The sequence below is a fragment of the Dermochelys coriacea genome, chromosome 2 (assembly GCF_009764565.3).
Source record: "Dermochelys coriacea isolate rDerCor1 chromosome 2, rDerCor1.pri.v4, whole genome shotgun sequence".
Lineage (NCBI taxonomy): Eukaryota > Metazoa > Chordata > Testudines > Dermochelyidae > Dermochelys > Dermochelys coriacea.
Genome location: NC_050069.1, coordinates 52707956 through 52723191, shown reverse-complemented (window position 1 = coordinate 52723191; position 15236 = coordinate 52707956). Strand labels below are relative to the sequence as shown.

Here is a 15236-nt window from a genome sequence, read left to right as displayed (position 1 = left end):
TTGCCCTTTTGTGCTAAATGAAATAAAAGTGAAAGTGATTGGAGTCCTTACATTGCCTCTTCTGATTGCTTGTCCCTGAGTATCACAAGTTTAGGGCATCTTTAAAATTAAGTGATTGAGCACCTATATTTCATAGCAGTTTCTGGTTTTAGAAGGAGACTAATTTTCTCTTTGCTTAGTAATCCTTCTAATTACATTTTCTGTCATGTGTGAGTCATTTTTAGGAAGCTGGAAACTCATTTCTAGTGAAAACTTTGAGAGCTATATGAAAGAATTGGGTAAGGAATATATTATAAGTTAAACAAGGTTTCCCCTTCCTTAAAATAGAAGATATTAAGATAGCATTTGGGGTTTGTTTATTTGTTTGTTTTTTATTTATGGGTGATTCACTTTGGTAACAGCGTAGAATATCTCTGTAGTCTTGATTGTTTGATATTATTTGGGGTGATAGAACCCTTTCATTATATATTTCAAATATTTCTTTCCTAATTAATAGTCATAGCTCTTCCTTCCTAGTAAAGGGAAGGCTAGAAGTTTTGTATCTGCATGGAGCTGTTTACTGATATTGCATTCTTAACTATTGATAGTTTGTACATCTACAAACTAATTCTCACTCATAAGCAGGAAATGTTATGAGGGCTCTAATATAATTACTTGAATGGCTGATACTAAGTATATGGCCCAAATAAACACCACTATTATTTATGAAAGCTTGGATTAGGATATAAACTCCACATCTATGGCTTGTATCTAGCTGTCTCTTAGAGTGTATTAGTACAACTCAATTTACTGTTTCAACTTCTAAGGTGACTATTAAAATGGTACCTTCTTACAACATACAGAAGGAAACAGTCTATATAGTATCTGCTGATCTCTTTTTTTAGAACTGTAGAGCCTACATAGTAGAGAGCGAGATGAATTCTAGTACATTCACAGACCTATTTACCAAGTTCTCTCTCATGGATGTGCATGTAAAATCCAAGCTGCTAATTTGTGCCTTTCTTTTCAAGGAGTGGGTTTAGCTACTAGGAAGCTTGGCAGCCTGGCCAAGCCTAGTGTGATTATCAGTACTAATGATGACATCATAACTATCAAAACAGAGAGCTCCTTTAAAAACACTGAGATCTCCTTCAAGCTGGGGGAAGAGTTTGAGGAAACCACAGCAGATGATAGGAAAACCAAGGTGAGGGTTAATCTTTAAAGGTGACTTGCAAAGGACTCTTGGGTTTGTGCCCTTCCTTGCTTCATGATTATTTTCTTTAGACGTGGTTCCCCTCTGCCCCTGCCTCATAAGAACTGGGGATGTCATGCCTGGCACTTCTGGCTGGCCCTAAGGCAATCCTCATGCCCATTGTACTCCCACAAACTGAAGGCCTCCCTTGGATCAATAAAGTGTAACAACTTCCTTTCTTCGAAGTGTTCACTAGTCACTGGAACTAACAGATGGTAAATAAAAATGCTTACTCAAAAAAAATCCCTTCTATTAATGGCTTGGCTTTCAGTGTTTGTTTAAAGTAGTAAAATTTGACTACTTAAGTTGCCATAGCCTTTTTGGGGTAGGAAATACCTCAATTGCTAACACTCAACTAAAAACACAACCAAAAAAACTGACCACATCCAGCTCTCCTGCATTCAATGTAAAGCAGAAAATGGTCACAAGCCCAGATCTTCCCTCTAAAGGCTGACCAGTAAATGCTCCTTATCTGCTGCATGGTGTAGAATAGGACTGTCTCTCAAAGTGACTAGCTGCAAAATTTCAACAGGATGTTTTTACTGAATACAAGGTACCTGAGGCAGAGAAAATTACTTGGGGGAAGACAAGTGCCTCTGGGGTGGGGGGCGGGCTATGTTGTAGTCTTGGCAGTGGCACCTTTTACTGTGTCTACTCACCCTCAAATCAGTCAGGATAGAAAAGGGAGAAAAACCCCCATAGATAAGACTAGAATTTCTACTCCCCTTCTTTGCCATGCTTTCTTAAATCTCAACATGCAGCTGCACTTACTGGAGAAGCTTGTGTCAGGCCAAAGCAGATGGTGCCCCTATGCAGTCATGTAATGCATTATCTGATAGGGCACTTCATCAAATCACAAGTGATAACACAAGGTAGTGGGGGGATTAGCCCCAACTCCAGTCCCCACCTGTGTCCTGACACCTTTTCTTCCAGCAGTGGGGGGAGGAGGGCTGACAAAATGGATGTATTGTGGTGGCACATGTCTCCTATGCTAGTCAAGGCTCACAGCCACAGTACAGTGGGATCTGTGCCTTCTAAGAAGCTGTGCAAGCAGTGGTAAAGAAGCTTCTGAAATCTGGATCTTCCCAGGAAACTTGAATCTCTGCTGTGAACATGGGATTTGTTAAATGATTTGAAGAGGCAAATCTTCTGTGTGCTGTGACTATCTGACCCAGAGTCCCTCTGCTTCTTTTGTCTTGGCAGAGCATTATCACCTTGGACAATGGCTCTTTGATTCATGTGCAGAAGTGGGATGGCAAAGAGACGACAATAAAGAGAAAACTGGTGGACACTAAGCTTGTGGTCGTGAGTTCAATTTTTTTTTTAAACCCTCATGTGAGCACTAAATGCTTTAGCTGAAACAGAAATGCTCATTAAGAAAGCTGCTGGTGCATGTAAGAACAAAGTGAGCTACAAAAATATGGTTACCCCTCTTTTCATAGAATCATAGAATATCAGGGTTGGAAGGGACCCCAGAAGGTCATCTAGTCCAACCCCCTGCTCAAAGCAGGACCAAGTCCCAGTTAAATCATCCCAGCCAGGGCTTTGTCAAGCCTGACCTTAAAAACCTCTAAGGAAGGAGATTCTACCACCTCCCTAGGTAACGCATTCCAGTGTTTCACCACCCTCTTAGTGAAAAAGTTTTTCCTAATATCCAATCTAAACCTCCCCCATTGCAACTTGAGACCATTACTCCTCGTTCTGTCATCTGCTACCATTGAGAACAGTCTAGAGCCATCCTCTTTGAAACCCCCTTTCAGGTAGTTGAAAGCAGCTATCAAATCCCCCCTCATTCTTCTCTTCTGCAGACTAAACAATCCCAGCTCCCTCAGCCTCTCCTCATAAGTCATGTGCTCTAGACCCCTAATCATTTTCGTTGCCCTTCGTTGTACTCTTTCCAATTTATCCACATCCTTCCTGTAGTGTGGGGCCCAAAACTGGACACAGTACTCCAGATGAGGCCTCACCAGTGTCGAATAGAGGGGAACGATCACGTCCCTCGATCTGCTCGCTATGCCCCTACTTATACATCCCAAAATGCCATTGGCCTTCTTGGCAACAAGGGCACACTGCTGACTCATATCCAGCTTCTCGTCCACTGTCACCCCTAGGTCCTTTTCCGCAGAACTGCTGCCGAGCCATTCGGTCCCTAGTCTGTAGCGGTGCATTGGATTCTTCCATCCTAAGTGCAGGACCCTGCACTTATCCTTATTGAACCTCATTAGATTTCTTTTGGCCCAATCTTCCAATTTGTCTAGGTCCTTCTGTATCCTATCCCTCCCCTCCAGCGTATCTACCACTCCTCCCAGTTTAGTATCATCCGCAAATTTGCTGAGAGTGCAATCCACACCATCCTCCAGATCATTTATGAAGATATTGAACAAAACGGGCCCCAGGACCGACCCCTGGGGCACTCCACTTGACACCGGCTGCCAACTAGACATGGAGCCATTGATCACTACCCGTTGAGCCCGACAATCTAGCCAGCTTTCTACCCACCTTATAGTGCATTCATCCAGCCCATACTTCCTTAACTTGCTGACAAGAATGCTGTGGGAGACCGTGTCAAAAGCTTTGCTAAAGTCAAGAAACAATACATCCACTGCTTTCCCTTCATCCCCAGAACCAGTAATCTCATCATAAAAGGCGATTAGATTAGTCAGGCATGACCTTCCCTTGGTGAATCCATGCTGACTGTTCCTGATCACTTTCCTCTCCTCTAAGTGCTTCAGGATTGATTCTTTGAGGACCTGCTCCATGATTTTTCCAGGGACTGAGGTGAGGCTGACCGGCCTGTAGTTCCCAGGATCCTCCTTCTTCCCTTTTTTAAAGATGGGCACTACATTAGCCTTTTTCCAGTCATCCGGGACTTCCCCCGTTCGCCACGAGTTTTCAAAGATAATGGCCAAGGGCTCTGCAATCACAGCCGCCAATTCCTTCAGCACTCTCGGATGCAATTCGTCCGGCCCCATGGACTTGTGCACGTCCAGCTTTTCTAAATAGTCCCTCACCACCTCTATCTCTACAGAGGGCTGGCCATCTCTTCCCCATTTGTGTTGCCCAGCACAGCAGTCTGGGAGCTGACCTTGTTAGTGAAAACAGAAGCAAAAAAAGCATTGAGTACATTAGCTTTTTCCACATCCTCTGTCACTAGCTTGCCTCCCTCATTCAGTAAGGGGCCCACACTTTCCTTGGCTTTCTTCTTGTTGCCAACATACCTGAAGAAACCCTTCTTGTTACTCTTGACATCTCTTGCTAGCTGCAGCTCCAGGTGCGATTTGGCCCTCCTGATATCTTTCCTACATGCCCGAGCAATATTTTTATACTCTTCCCTGGTCATATGTCCAACCTTCCACTTCTTGTAAGCTTCTTTTTTATGTTTAAGATCCGCTAGGATTTCACCATTAAGCCAAGCTGGTCGCCTGCCATATTTACTATTCTTTCGACTCATCGGGATGGTTTGTCCCTGTAACCTCAACAGGGATTCCTTGAAATACAGCCAGCTCTCCTGGACTCCCTTCCCTTTCATGTTAGTCCCCCAGGGGATCCTGGCCATCTGTTCCCTGAGGGAGTCAAAGTCTGAGCAGCTAGGCAAAACTTGGTCTAGTGGACTCTTTGCTTAGGAGGAAGAGTTGATTTGACATCTGGTATTTACCGTGCACAAAGTCCTGTTTTCCTGAACACACAGTATCTTTGCTCAGTTCCAAGCCCTTCTCCTGCCAGTACTTTGTCCAAAAGTATGCAGTCCCTTGAGGTTCTCAAGGCTAGGTTCTAAGGTTCTGGCTGTATCTTGGTTCTCTGCTTCTCTGCCACTTCAGCGTCTCTTCATGGACAGAGATGCAAACCTCCATCAAACAAGAGCCTAGATTGTGCAACATCTGCCTCTGTTCTTAGGTAGTGATATATCTGTGTTTGGTTGGAGGGTCCTAGTGTTTCAGCTGTCTGGTTCCAAAAAGGCACTTAATTATTTCTTACACGTCTCACAAATGAAGGGGGACTGTTACACCCACCATTTTAAACGAGGTTAAACCCAACCCATAACCTACAAAGTAGGAAAGTTCCACTTGTAACAAAACTAGTGGAGAGACCCTAAAGAGACCAAAACCCAAGAGTTTGTATTCTTGTACTAAACACCAATCTGAGTGCTGGACAGAAAGTTAGAGGCAGACATGAAGCCTGCTGTTCAAGTGCTGGCTGATAATTTAAGCTGATATCAGGATCACTCTAGCATGTTCCAGGAGGCAAGAAATGCTTGATTCTTGTGCTAATATTAAATATCAGAGTGACATACTAAATAAACACCTTGGACTCTGATATGACAGATATCCTTGTTCACTTAGACTCCTAGAACTCTGCTGTAATAGAAACCTAATTAATCATCTTGCCTTCTAGGAATGCACCATGAATAATGTCACCAGCACAAGAGGCTATGAGAGGGCCTGAGGAATTGCCATCTCCATGTTGGATCAGAACTTGCTGTTAAGAATCTGTTCAATGACTGCTGCACAACACTGCTGTCCAATTCTGCAAGCTTCTTAATCACTTTGAGATGCAACTTTACTAGGAATATGCTTGTAACTAATCTGCAGTTAGTGACTGTGGCTATTAAATAAAACATTTCTGAGCATATAGTGGGGATTGTCTAATCTTGGTTTATTCTTTGCCAAAGGAAGGTTAACTGTCTAATACTGACCTCTGTAGTGGTAGAGTAACATAGGCTTTGAGAGCAATCGTCTCACTGTGACTACTAGCAGAACAATATTTCGACAGGGTTGACAACACTGTCCTAACTAAAACAATAGTTGTCCTTGGACAGCTCTTCGTGTCTGATTGTTTGAGGATATGGCTTGAGAATTCAAATAGGGAAGCCCCTCCATTTTAAGTTCCACAGTACTTAGGAGCTAGGTGTTCCCAGACCCATGCTTCAAGACTGTATCTAGTCTCTGAAATCATATAGACCCTTGTGAAAATAGCTGACCATAGTATTATCCTGTTACTGGCTTATACAAGTACATGTAAAAATTCCAACAGCTTGCAGCTCAACTTGGGTCAGAACAAAACGCAACTAAAGCAGCAAGACCCTCTAAAGCTAACAAAACCAGTCTTCCACACATCAATGTAATTAGCATTACACACTGACCACTTCCATACCTCCCAGTCTTTGAATAGTGACCTAGATACCTGAATCAGGTGTATATCATTGTCTCCTGTTTAGATCTTCAGTTTCTATTAACACAGGGCTTGCAATCATAGGCTTCCAGTCACAAATTATTAGAGCCTTACCAAATTCATGGCCATGTGATTTGAAAATTGATAAATTTACCATTTTCAGATGTTTAAATCTGAAATTTCATGGTGGTGTAACCATGAGGGTCCTGACCCAAAAATGAGTGTTGGGGGGGAGAGGGAAGGAAGGTGTCACACACCTGTTTGGGGAGGGGGATGAGAATCATGGGATTGCCACCTCACTTTTCTGCTGAGCCCCTTGAGAACAGCTATACCTGTTGGTATCCTGGAGGTGGGTCTGATCTCTCCATGCTGCCTGAAGCAACCAGTCTGGGCCTCCTAGCTGCTAGTTCTGGCCAGGCTGGGGAGGAAAAGGGCTTGCTTTTTCCCCTAGATGGCCGCTCTTGGGGGGAGGGATCAGATCCACCTCCAGGTACCTTCTTTTTGCTGCAGGAAGGCAGGTTGGGCCAGGAGTTGCAGGTGGGCACCCCCCAGGTGGGGTGCTCCTAGCAGCACAAGGGAGATCAGATTTCATAAGGAGGGGCTTATTTCATGGTCTGACACATTTTTCATGGCTGTGAAATTGATAGGGATGGGGCTCTGCCTATTATATCTCAATTCAACTATCCAAAAATTAATGGATGATAATCATCTCAGGGTCATTCCTTTGTTGCTCATCAACCTAGAAGCAAAATTTCATTAGGGTGAAATTCTGGGTCTGTTTGTACTGAAATTCCAAGGTACGTCTGCTTAAGCTGCAATCATGCTAGTTAGCTCAGGTCCCAGAGCAGGGAAGCTGCACCATCATGCAGGCTCCTTATGGGAACGTGTGCCTCTATTTCTTGTCTACAAACTGCAGGTTATTTAGGGGATACTATGCTGACAGATCCCCTCTCAGTAGTGAGTTACCGAGGGGGAGGCTGCTAGTAGAACATGAGGCAGTGGTATTCCAATGGGGGAAGAGCCCCATGGGCTGGATGCTCTGGAGCGGTGCATATGGAGTCTCAGGAACCTTGGGCATAAGCCTTGCTACAAAGCAGCCCATCACCTGCAGATCCTCTCAAAGCAGCCCAGTTAACTCAGCTTAGATCATTCTGATGCTAGACTTTACAATATGTATCTCCCTACATGTGAATTGGGAGAGGGGTGTCCAGGAGATGTAAAATATCTAGAAGTGATTTTTAAGAGTGTCCATCAGCTGCTGCAAAATATCAGCCTAGCTCTTGGGAAAGTGCTTACAGACCTGGTGACAGAGAATATTGCTAAAACGACTAAGAAAAAGGAAAACGCACAGAACAAGCAAACTGTGTACCAAACCCCACTCCTCTTTCTCTTTGCTTTTTGTTGTTTCTTTTCCATCTTTCATTTGTATGTTTCCAGTACAGCTTTGATCCTGCACTAGGAGACCCACAGGGGTTCACAGTCATGCTGGAAGGGCATAACGAGTGGGGTCCCGCAGGGATCGGTTCTGGGTCTGGTTCTGTTCAATATCTTCATTAATGATTTAGATAATGGCATAGAGAGTACACTTATAAAGTTTGCGGACAATACCAAGCTGGGAACGGTTGCAAGCGCTTTGGAGGCTAGGATTAAAATTCAAAATGATCTGGAGAAATGGTCTGAAGTAAATAGGATGACATTCAATAAGGACAAATGTAAAGTACTCCACTTAGGAAGGAACAATCAATTGCACACATACAAAATGGGAAATGACTGCCTAGGAAGTAGTACTGCGGAAAGGGATTTGAGGGTCAGAGAGGATCACAAGCTAAATATGAGTCAACAGTGTAATGCTGTTGCAAAAACAAACATTGTTCTGGGATGTATTAGCAGAAGTGTTGTAAACAAGACACGAGAAGAAATTCTTCTGCTCTGATTAGGCCTCAACTAGAGTATTGTGTCCAGTTCCGGGTGCCACATTTCAGGAAAGATGTGGACAAATTGGAGAAAGTCCAGAGAGGAGTAACAAAAATGATTAAAGGTCTAGAAAACATGACCTCTGAGGGAAGATTGAAAAAATTGGTTTGTTTAGTCTGGAGAAGAGAAGACTGAGAGAGGACATAACAGTTTTCAAGTACATAAAAGGTTGTTGCAAGGAAGAGGGAGAAAAATTGTTTTTCTTAACCTCTGAGGATAGGACAAGAAGCAATGGGTTTAAACTGCAGCAAGGGCGGTTTAGGTTGGACATTAGGAAAAACTTCCTAACTGTCAGAGTAGTTAAGCACTGGAATAAATTGCCTAACGAGGTTGTGGAATCTCCATCATAGGGGATTTTTAAGAGAAGGTTGGACAAACACCTGTAAGGGATGGTCTAGATAATACTTTGTCCTGCCTTCAGGGGACTGGACTAGATGACCTCTCGAGGTCCCTTCCAGTTCTATGATTCTATAAACATCACAACTGAAAAAGATAATAGAACCAAGAGCCTCCTCTCTCTCTCACACACATCTGCAGATAAGTCCTCTCCATCCTGGCCATCAAGGCTACCAACCCACTGACAAGACAGCAGGGATGAAATCCTGTCCCCACTGAAGTCAATGGGAGTTTTGCCACTGATGTTGCTCCAAGTCTCAGCAGCAAACACCCATAATTAAGTGCCCAGTACTATCTGCCACTACCTCCCCTACTGTGGCCACAGTAGCAGCAGCCTCTTTATGGTTTCTGTCTCCACCCTCACAGACATCAGTACCTGTCATCTTTCTGGACACACTAGGACTCCAGTCCCCATTTGCAACAGCCAAGGGATTTGTCCATTTACCCACCCCTGTTCAAAAAAGAAATTGGTTCAACCTAAACTGTAAATTTCAAAATACTGGTGAAACAAGAAAGTCTCCCGCTGAATGCCCCAGCTGCTAGGTAAAAGAGAGATTCTTACTCTCTCTGGTCCACTGATTAGTCAAGGATTTTCTGCAAAGTAGAACAGCTTCAACAGGAGACACTGAGGGAGACCTACTCCAGACTATGCTATAACCAAGTGATTAGGGCACTTTCAGGCAGAGTGGGGAACTGAACCTGGGTTTCCTACATCCCAGGTGAGTGCTCTAATCACTAATCTAAAAACTTTAACTTGGGTGTTTCCTGCTGCTGTTGCTGCTACCTCCCTCCTTGCCCACCTCTGCTTTGTGAATGGCAACTCACTTCCCCACAAAATTTTATTTTGGCCTGAACTATTCAGTGAAATCATGGCAAATACCAACAGTTTTGGGCTGACCAAAAGAGCATTTTTGGCAAATAAATTATTTCTCCAAAAAATCTCACCCAGTTCTGCTCTAGTCTGACTGCTCTGCCTTGCCTAGCATACCTCCTACCTCAGCCTTTCTCATCTGAGTTTTAAGGAACCCAAACAATCCTTAAACAATGAACGACACCCCCCACCCCTTCCCATAGGGGTTAGGACTTGCTGGTGAAATGGATTGGAGAGAATTCTTGAATGAATTGGAATGACTGGGAGAATTCTTAATTGAAGTGGGTACTGAGGGTTGTATATGGTAATGACAGAGCAGCCCTCTTCACTGCAGCTAGGTGGGGGAAAAGTTGACAAAAAGTTGAAGTAAATTACCACTTCCCCCCCAGCCCCGGTTTGAGCACTGTACTCATGGCGGGGAGAAGATAAGATGTTGATGGAGCCAGGTTTGAGAGCAATCAGAACTTGCTCAGTTTAAAGGGAAGTACTTGCTAGGAAGCATCACCACAGGCACTAATCAAGCCTTGTTTGGTCCTCACAGGCAAATAGGGAAGGGACTTCTTGAGTCTACACAAACTGACAGGTCTCTTTACAGCTGATCCCTCTCTAATTTGGGAAAGCTGATTCTTCTTTTTTTCCTGTGTCCCACAGTTGAAAAAACTCAATTTTATTTAGAAGCTACCTTTGGGACTACCATCCTTTACTTAACAACTTTCCTTGTGTATTCTGCCAGCTGTAAGGATTTTAGGTTTATGTTAAAAGAAAGAAAAAGGAAATGATTGGTGTCTTTGCATTGCCTCTCCTGATTGGATGTCGCCGAGTATCACATGTTCAGGGCACCTTTAAAAGGAAGCTTTGAGCTTATGTAGCTCATAATAGCTTTAGGTCTTCTAGTGAGAATAATTTCTTCTTTGCTTAGTAATATTACTAACTATAGTCTATATCATGTGTGAGTTATTTTTAGGAACCTGGAAACTCATTTCTAGTGAAAACTTTGACAGCTATATGAAAGAACTGGGTAAGGCATGTACTATAATTCAAGCAAGACATCTCTCTCCTAATAGATGATTCTGAGAATGTATTTAATTCCATTTATTTACTCAATTTAGTTTTCTATTCATGGTTGCTTCACTTTAGATTGCTGATGCTTATTTGGATTTGGGATAATAGAACATAGTTCCTGGTTTTTCTTATATTTTACAAATATTTCTTTCTAACTGACAATTCAGGGGAGATACCGTTTGAATCTTCCTGGGGCTGTTATCTACTGATAATGCTTTCTTGACTATCAGTACTTTGAATGAGTTGCTTGTAGAACCTGTGGGTTAATGCTTGCTAATACCTCAATAAAAGTTATGAGGGCCCTAATGTAACTATGTGAATAGCTATGTTACCCTGAACAAATATCCCTGATGACTTAGTTTTGGATAAGGATTTAAACTCAGTAGCTGGGGTTTGGCTTTAGCAGTGACCTAGCATGTATAAGTATAAGAACACTTTAATCTAGTGGCTGTGTCAATTTCAAAAGTGACCATAAAAAATAGCAGTTTTTTACCTCATAGATTTTTTTCCCCCTTCTAGATTTCTCTTAATCTCAGTGTCCTCTAGCTAAAGCCCACTCAAGTGTTAGTGAGTTGACTTCTCATACATCCACAGACCTGTTCAGCAAGTTCCAGTGAGCTATGTCTCCCTTCTGGATGTGCATGTAAAATCCCAGTTGTTAACTTTTGCTCTTCTTTTTCAAGGGGTGGGTTTTACTACTAGGAAACTTGGCAGCCTGGCCAAGCCCAGTGTAATCATCAGCATCAATGGAGATATAATAACCATCAAGACAGAGAGCACCTTTAAAAACACCAAGATCTCCTTCAAGCTGGGAGAAGAGTTTGAAGAAACCACAGTAGATGACAGGAAAACCATGGTGAGGGCTAATCCTTCAGGATGTCTTGCAAAGGACACCTGGGTTTGTGCCCTTTCTTGCTTATGACTATTTTTGTCTTGATGTGACGTTCTTCCTTTCCAGTCCCCATGGCTGGTTCTTCTGGCTGACTCTAGGGCAATCATGTACCCACAAACTAAATCACACCTCTCTTCTAATGTCTAAGGCATTGCAACATCTAAGTCTCTTTGCAGATCCAGGTCTAATGTCTAGGCAACCAGAAAATCCCTGGGATTCACAAAGCCTGAGTTAGGTACCTAGGCTTCCTATACAATGCATGAGCAGAGACAGGCACCTGCAGAAATTAGACATTAGACCTGGATCCACAGAGGGATCTACAGAAACTGTCATGCTAGGCAGTGAACTGCCTAAGCTAGCCAATGGAAGATGACGACAATGAGAGGGGTGTGGTGTAAGGTCCCTCTCTCTCCCAGAATTGGGTGCCCATCTCCTGCTTGCAGCCCACAGCTAGAACCCTGCCAGAATGGTTTGCGGGGGAAGGAGGTGGTGGTGGTGGCAGCAGCCTTCCTTAGCCCAGTGGTTAGGGATGTGGGAGACTTCAGTTTAAATCCCCCACAATCACCTGGCCTGAGAAGAAGAAATTTGTACAGGCATCTCCCACCTCTCAGGTGAGTGCCCTAAGTACTCGGACAACAGAGTGAGTCTCACTTGATGGTCTAATTTATTTGAAGTAGATAGCTGCAACGGGAGAGACTGAAAGTGTCCCATCAGAATATCCCAGGGTCCATTTACTTCTCCTCTTTTGGCAGAGCACTGTAACCATGGACAATGGCTCTCTGACTCAGGTGCAGAAGTGGGATGGCAAACAGACCACAATCAAGAGAGCACTGGTGGATGGGAAGATGGTTGTGGTGAGTTCAATTTTTTTTTTTTTAAATGCTCATCTGAGCACTAAATTCTTTTGAAATAGAAAAGTACAAACTAAATGCTGCTGTGACTTATGATGGTGAACAAGGGAGGAATATACAGCGTAGGGAAGCTTCACTTGAAATAAAACTGGTGGGGAAGCCCTAAAGAGACCAAAAATCAGGGTCTGTATCAACTTCTATAGTGCAGGGGCTGAGATGCATTGAACCAAACTGTAACCCTGTATATAATGGAAACCACTTAAAGCCAGGGGATGCAGCGGCAGCCCTAGTTCCAGCACCTATGGGCTGTTTCACTGTACTAGCTGCTACATGATGAACAGGAAGCTAGGGGAAGATGAGGCCTGCCGTTGAAGTGCACTAGGCAGAGAAGTAGAGTATATTTAGTGCTAGTTGATCACTAAAGAGTTCTTGGAGGCAAGAAATGTCTGGCTGCTTTTTCTGCTAACATGAATATCATAGTGATGGGCACTAAATAAACACCCTGGACTCTGAGAAATGACAAACATCCTTGCCCTACTTGGACTCATAAAATTCTGGTGTGACAGTTCAGAAATTTCAATCAATTTTATTTTTTTTTCCCCTGCTAGGAATGCACCGTGAACAATGTCACCTGCACTAGAGTCTATGAGAGAGCATGAGGCATTCCCATCTTCACACCAGAATGGATTCTCAGCAGCAAGTTCTGATCAAGGATTGTAGCTGCACTACACTGCTGTCTGTTTGCACAAGCATCTTGCTTCACCTTGAGAAACAAATGCATACAAAGCAGTTCTGTAACTAATTTGAGCTATTGGTGACTGTGGCTATTAAATAAATCGCTTCTGAACACATGATGGAATAGTCTACTCTTAGCTGACTCTCTGCCAGTCTAAAATAGCACTGAAATACAAACCACTATTATCCAGCAGTGGTAGAGAGAGGTTTGTTTGCGTGTGGGGTGTGTAGCTTTTTAAAACCAAAAAACCCCAATAACCCTGTTAGTCATTGCTAGTGATGGATGGGGAATCAACAGCCTGAGGCTCACTTCTGGTTTATTTTATGTTCCTAAACTCATGCTGCAGAGTTTCAGCTGGCTGCCTGTAGGGGTCAAAAGAGAGATCTATATAACTTCCCTCCCTCTACACAAATCCCCAATGTATTCTGGAGAGGATTTTTTGTTTGTTTGCTTCCTCTGAAGCATCAGAGGACACTGGGGATGGGATGCTTGAGGGGGAGGCCAGGGCTCTGAAGTAGTGCTGATGAGCATTCTCTCTGCTTGGCTGGCTGGTTCTTGCTCACATTCTCAGGGTCTAGCTGATCACCGTATGTGAGCTTAGAAAGGAATGTTCCCCCTGATTGGCACTGATCTGTGGGGGGAGGGAAGCAGGAGAAGGTTGCTTTGCTTTGCTCTGCAGTGTATGGGAGCAGGTCACTTGCCAGGATTATTTGGGTATATATTTCACTTAATCATTTGCCTGGCATTGTATGGGGGCTTGGGCATTGGTGTACCTCTGTTCTCTGCCTGTGGCACATAATCTAGTCTCCACAGGGTTGTAAATCAGACCAAACTATTCAGTTTTTGGATTGTGTGCAGGTGCTGAGTGGTGGTCTGTGATAGACCAAAGGTCAGACCAGATGATCTGGTGGATCCTCTAGCCTTAAACCTGTGATTACAATATTATCTGCCATTACTAGAATGACTGACACTTCTGTTCTAGCTAAAGCAATAACACTTGCTTCCTCAGCAACTACCATCTTTATCAAAGAGTTATCTAATGGCAGTTATCAAATAGATCAATTTCTCAACCTACAAGTAGGGAAGCCCCTCCAAATTAAATTCCATAGTACATGAGCTGTGGGATCAGACACCTGTCTTACTCCAAATGGTATCTAACCATTGAAGTTTAATAGTGTAATCATGCAAATAGTGTAGCACAATTAACCATGTAAGGTACTAACTGGAAAGCAAGTACAACTCTGCTGCAATAAGCAAGTACATTTTGAAGCACTTGGAGAAGAAGGTGATCAGGAACAGTTAACATGGATTCACAAGAGCAAGTTATGCCTGACCAACCTGATTGACTTCTATAATGAGATAACTGGCTCTATAATGAGATATGGGGAAAGCAGTAGACATGAGATACCTTGACTTTAGCAAAGCTTTTGATACCGTCTCCTACGGTATTTTTACCAGCAAGTTAAAGAAGTATGGATTGGATGAATGGACATACAGTGGATAGAAAGCTGGCTAGATCGTTGGGCTCAACATGTAGTGATCAACAGCTCAATGTCTAGTTGGCAGCCGGTATCCAGCAGCGTGCCCTAGGACCGGTTTTGTTCATTAATGATCTGGGTGATGGTATAATTGCCCCCTCAGCAAGTGTGTAGATGACCTAAGCTGAGGGGAGAGGTAGATATGCAAGAGAGTAGGGATAGGGTCCAGAGGGACCTAGAGAAATTGAAGGATTGAGCCAAAAGAAATCTGATGAGGTTCAACAAGGACAAGTGCAGAGTCTTGCACTTAGCATGGAAGAATCCCATGTGCTGCTACAGGCTGGCACCTGACTGGCTAAGCAGCGGTCCACAGAAAAGGACCTGGGGATTACAGTGGACAAGAAGCTGTACATGAGTCAACAGTGTTCCCTTATTGCTAAGAAGGCTAATGGCATATTGGGCTGCCTTAGTGGGAGCATTGCCAGCAGAGTGAGGGAAGTGATTATTCCCCTCTATTTGGCACTGGAGAGGCCACATCTGGAGTATTGTATCTAGTTTTGGACCCCCCTACTACAG

At 43.5% G+C, this 15236-nt stretch overlaps 2 protein-coding genes across 3 annotated transcripts; both read left to right on the top strand.

The window, feature by feature from the left end:
- The first annotated feature begins 29 nt into the window (after positions 1-29).
- On the top strand, positions 30-5862 carry LOC119850827 (fatty acid-binding protein, adipocyte-like). The gene is made up of 4 exons (XM_038389491.2): positions 30-278; positions 1011-1183; positions 2435-2536; positions 5624-5862. The coding sequence occupies exons 1-4, from the start codon at positions 206-208 to the stop codon at positions 5672-5674; spliced, it is 399 nt and encodes a 132-aa protein (XP_038245419.1). The 5' UTR covers positions 30-205; the 3' UTR covers positions 5675-5862.
- Positions 5863-10470: 4608 nt separating this feature from the next.
- Positions 10471-13300, top strand: LOC119851099 (fatty acid-binding protein, adipocyte-like). Of its 2 annotated transcripts, none has more exons than XM_038390349.2 (4): positions 10471-10659; positions 11387-11601; positions 12348-12449; positions 13055-13300. In XM_038390349.2, exons 1-4 carry the CDS (start codon positions 10587-10589, stop codon positions 13103-13105), a joined length of 441 nt encoding a protein of 146 aa, XP_038246277.1. In that variant the 5' UTR covers positions 10471-10586; the 3' UTR covers positions 13106-13300. The 2 variants fall into 2 exon arrangements, with proteins under 2 accessions (XP_038246277.1, XP_038246278.1); XM_038390350.2 differs by having other exon boundaries at positions 10487-10659; positions 11387-11559.
- Positions 13301-15236: the final 1936 nt, after the last annotated feature.

What these genes read in the sequence shown, in the direction of transcription:
- LOC119850827 (XM_038389491.2), top strand. Translation starts at nt 206, where the DNA reads ATGTGTGAGTCATTTTTAGGAAGCTGGAAACTCATTTCTAGTGAAAAC. An exon ending in GAGCTATATGAAAGAATTGG is followed by an intron (nt 279 to 1,010) that starts GTAAGGAATATA and finishes TTTCTTTTCAAG; the next exon opens with GAGTGGGTTTAGCTACTAGG. An exon ending in CAGATGATAGGAAAACCAAG is followed by an intron (nt 1,184 to 2,434) that starts GTGAGGGTTAAT and finishes TTGTCTTGGCAG; the next exon opens with AGCATTATCACCTTGGACAA.
- LOC119851099 (XM_038390349.2), top strand. Translation starts at nt 10,587, where the DNA reads ATGTGTGAGTTATTTTTAGGAACCTGGAAACTCATTTCTAGTGAAAAC. An exon ending in GTCTTGCAAAGGACACCTGG is followed by an intron (nt 11,602 to 12,347) that starts GTTTGTGCCCTT and finishes CTCTTTTGGCAG; the next exon opens with AGCACTGTAACCATGGACAA. An exon ending in TGGATGGGAAGATGGTTGTG is followed by an intron (nt 12,450 to 13,054) that starts GTGAGTTCAATT and finishes TTCCCCTGCTAG; the next exon opens with GAATGCACCGTGAACAATGT.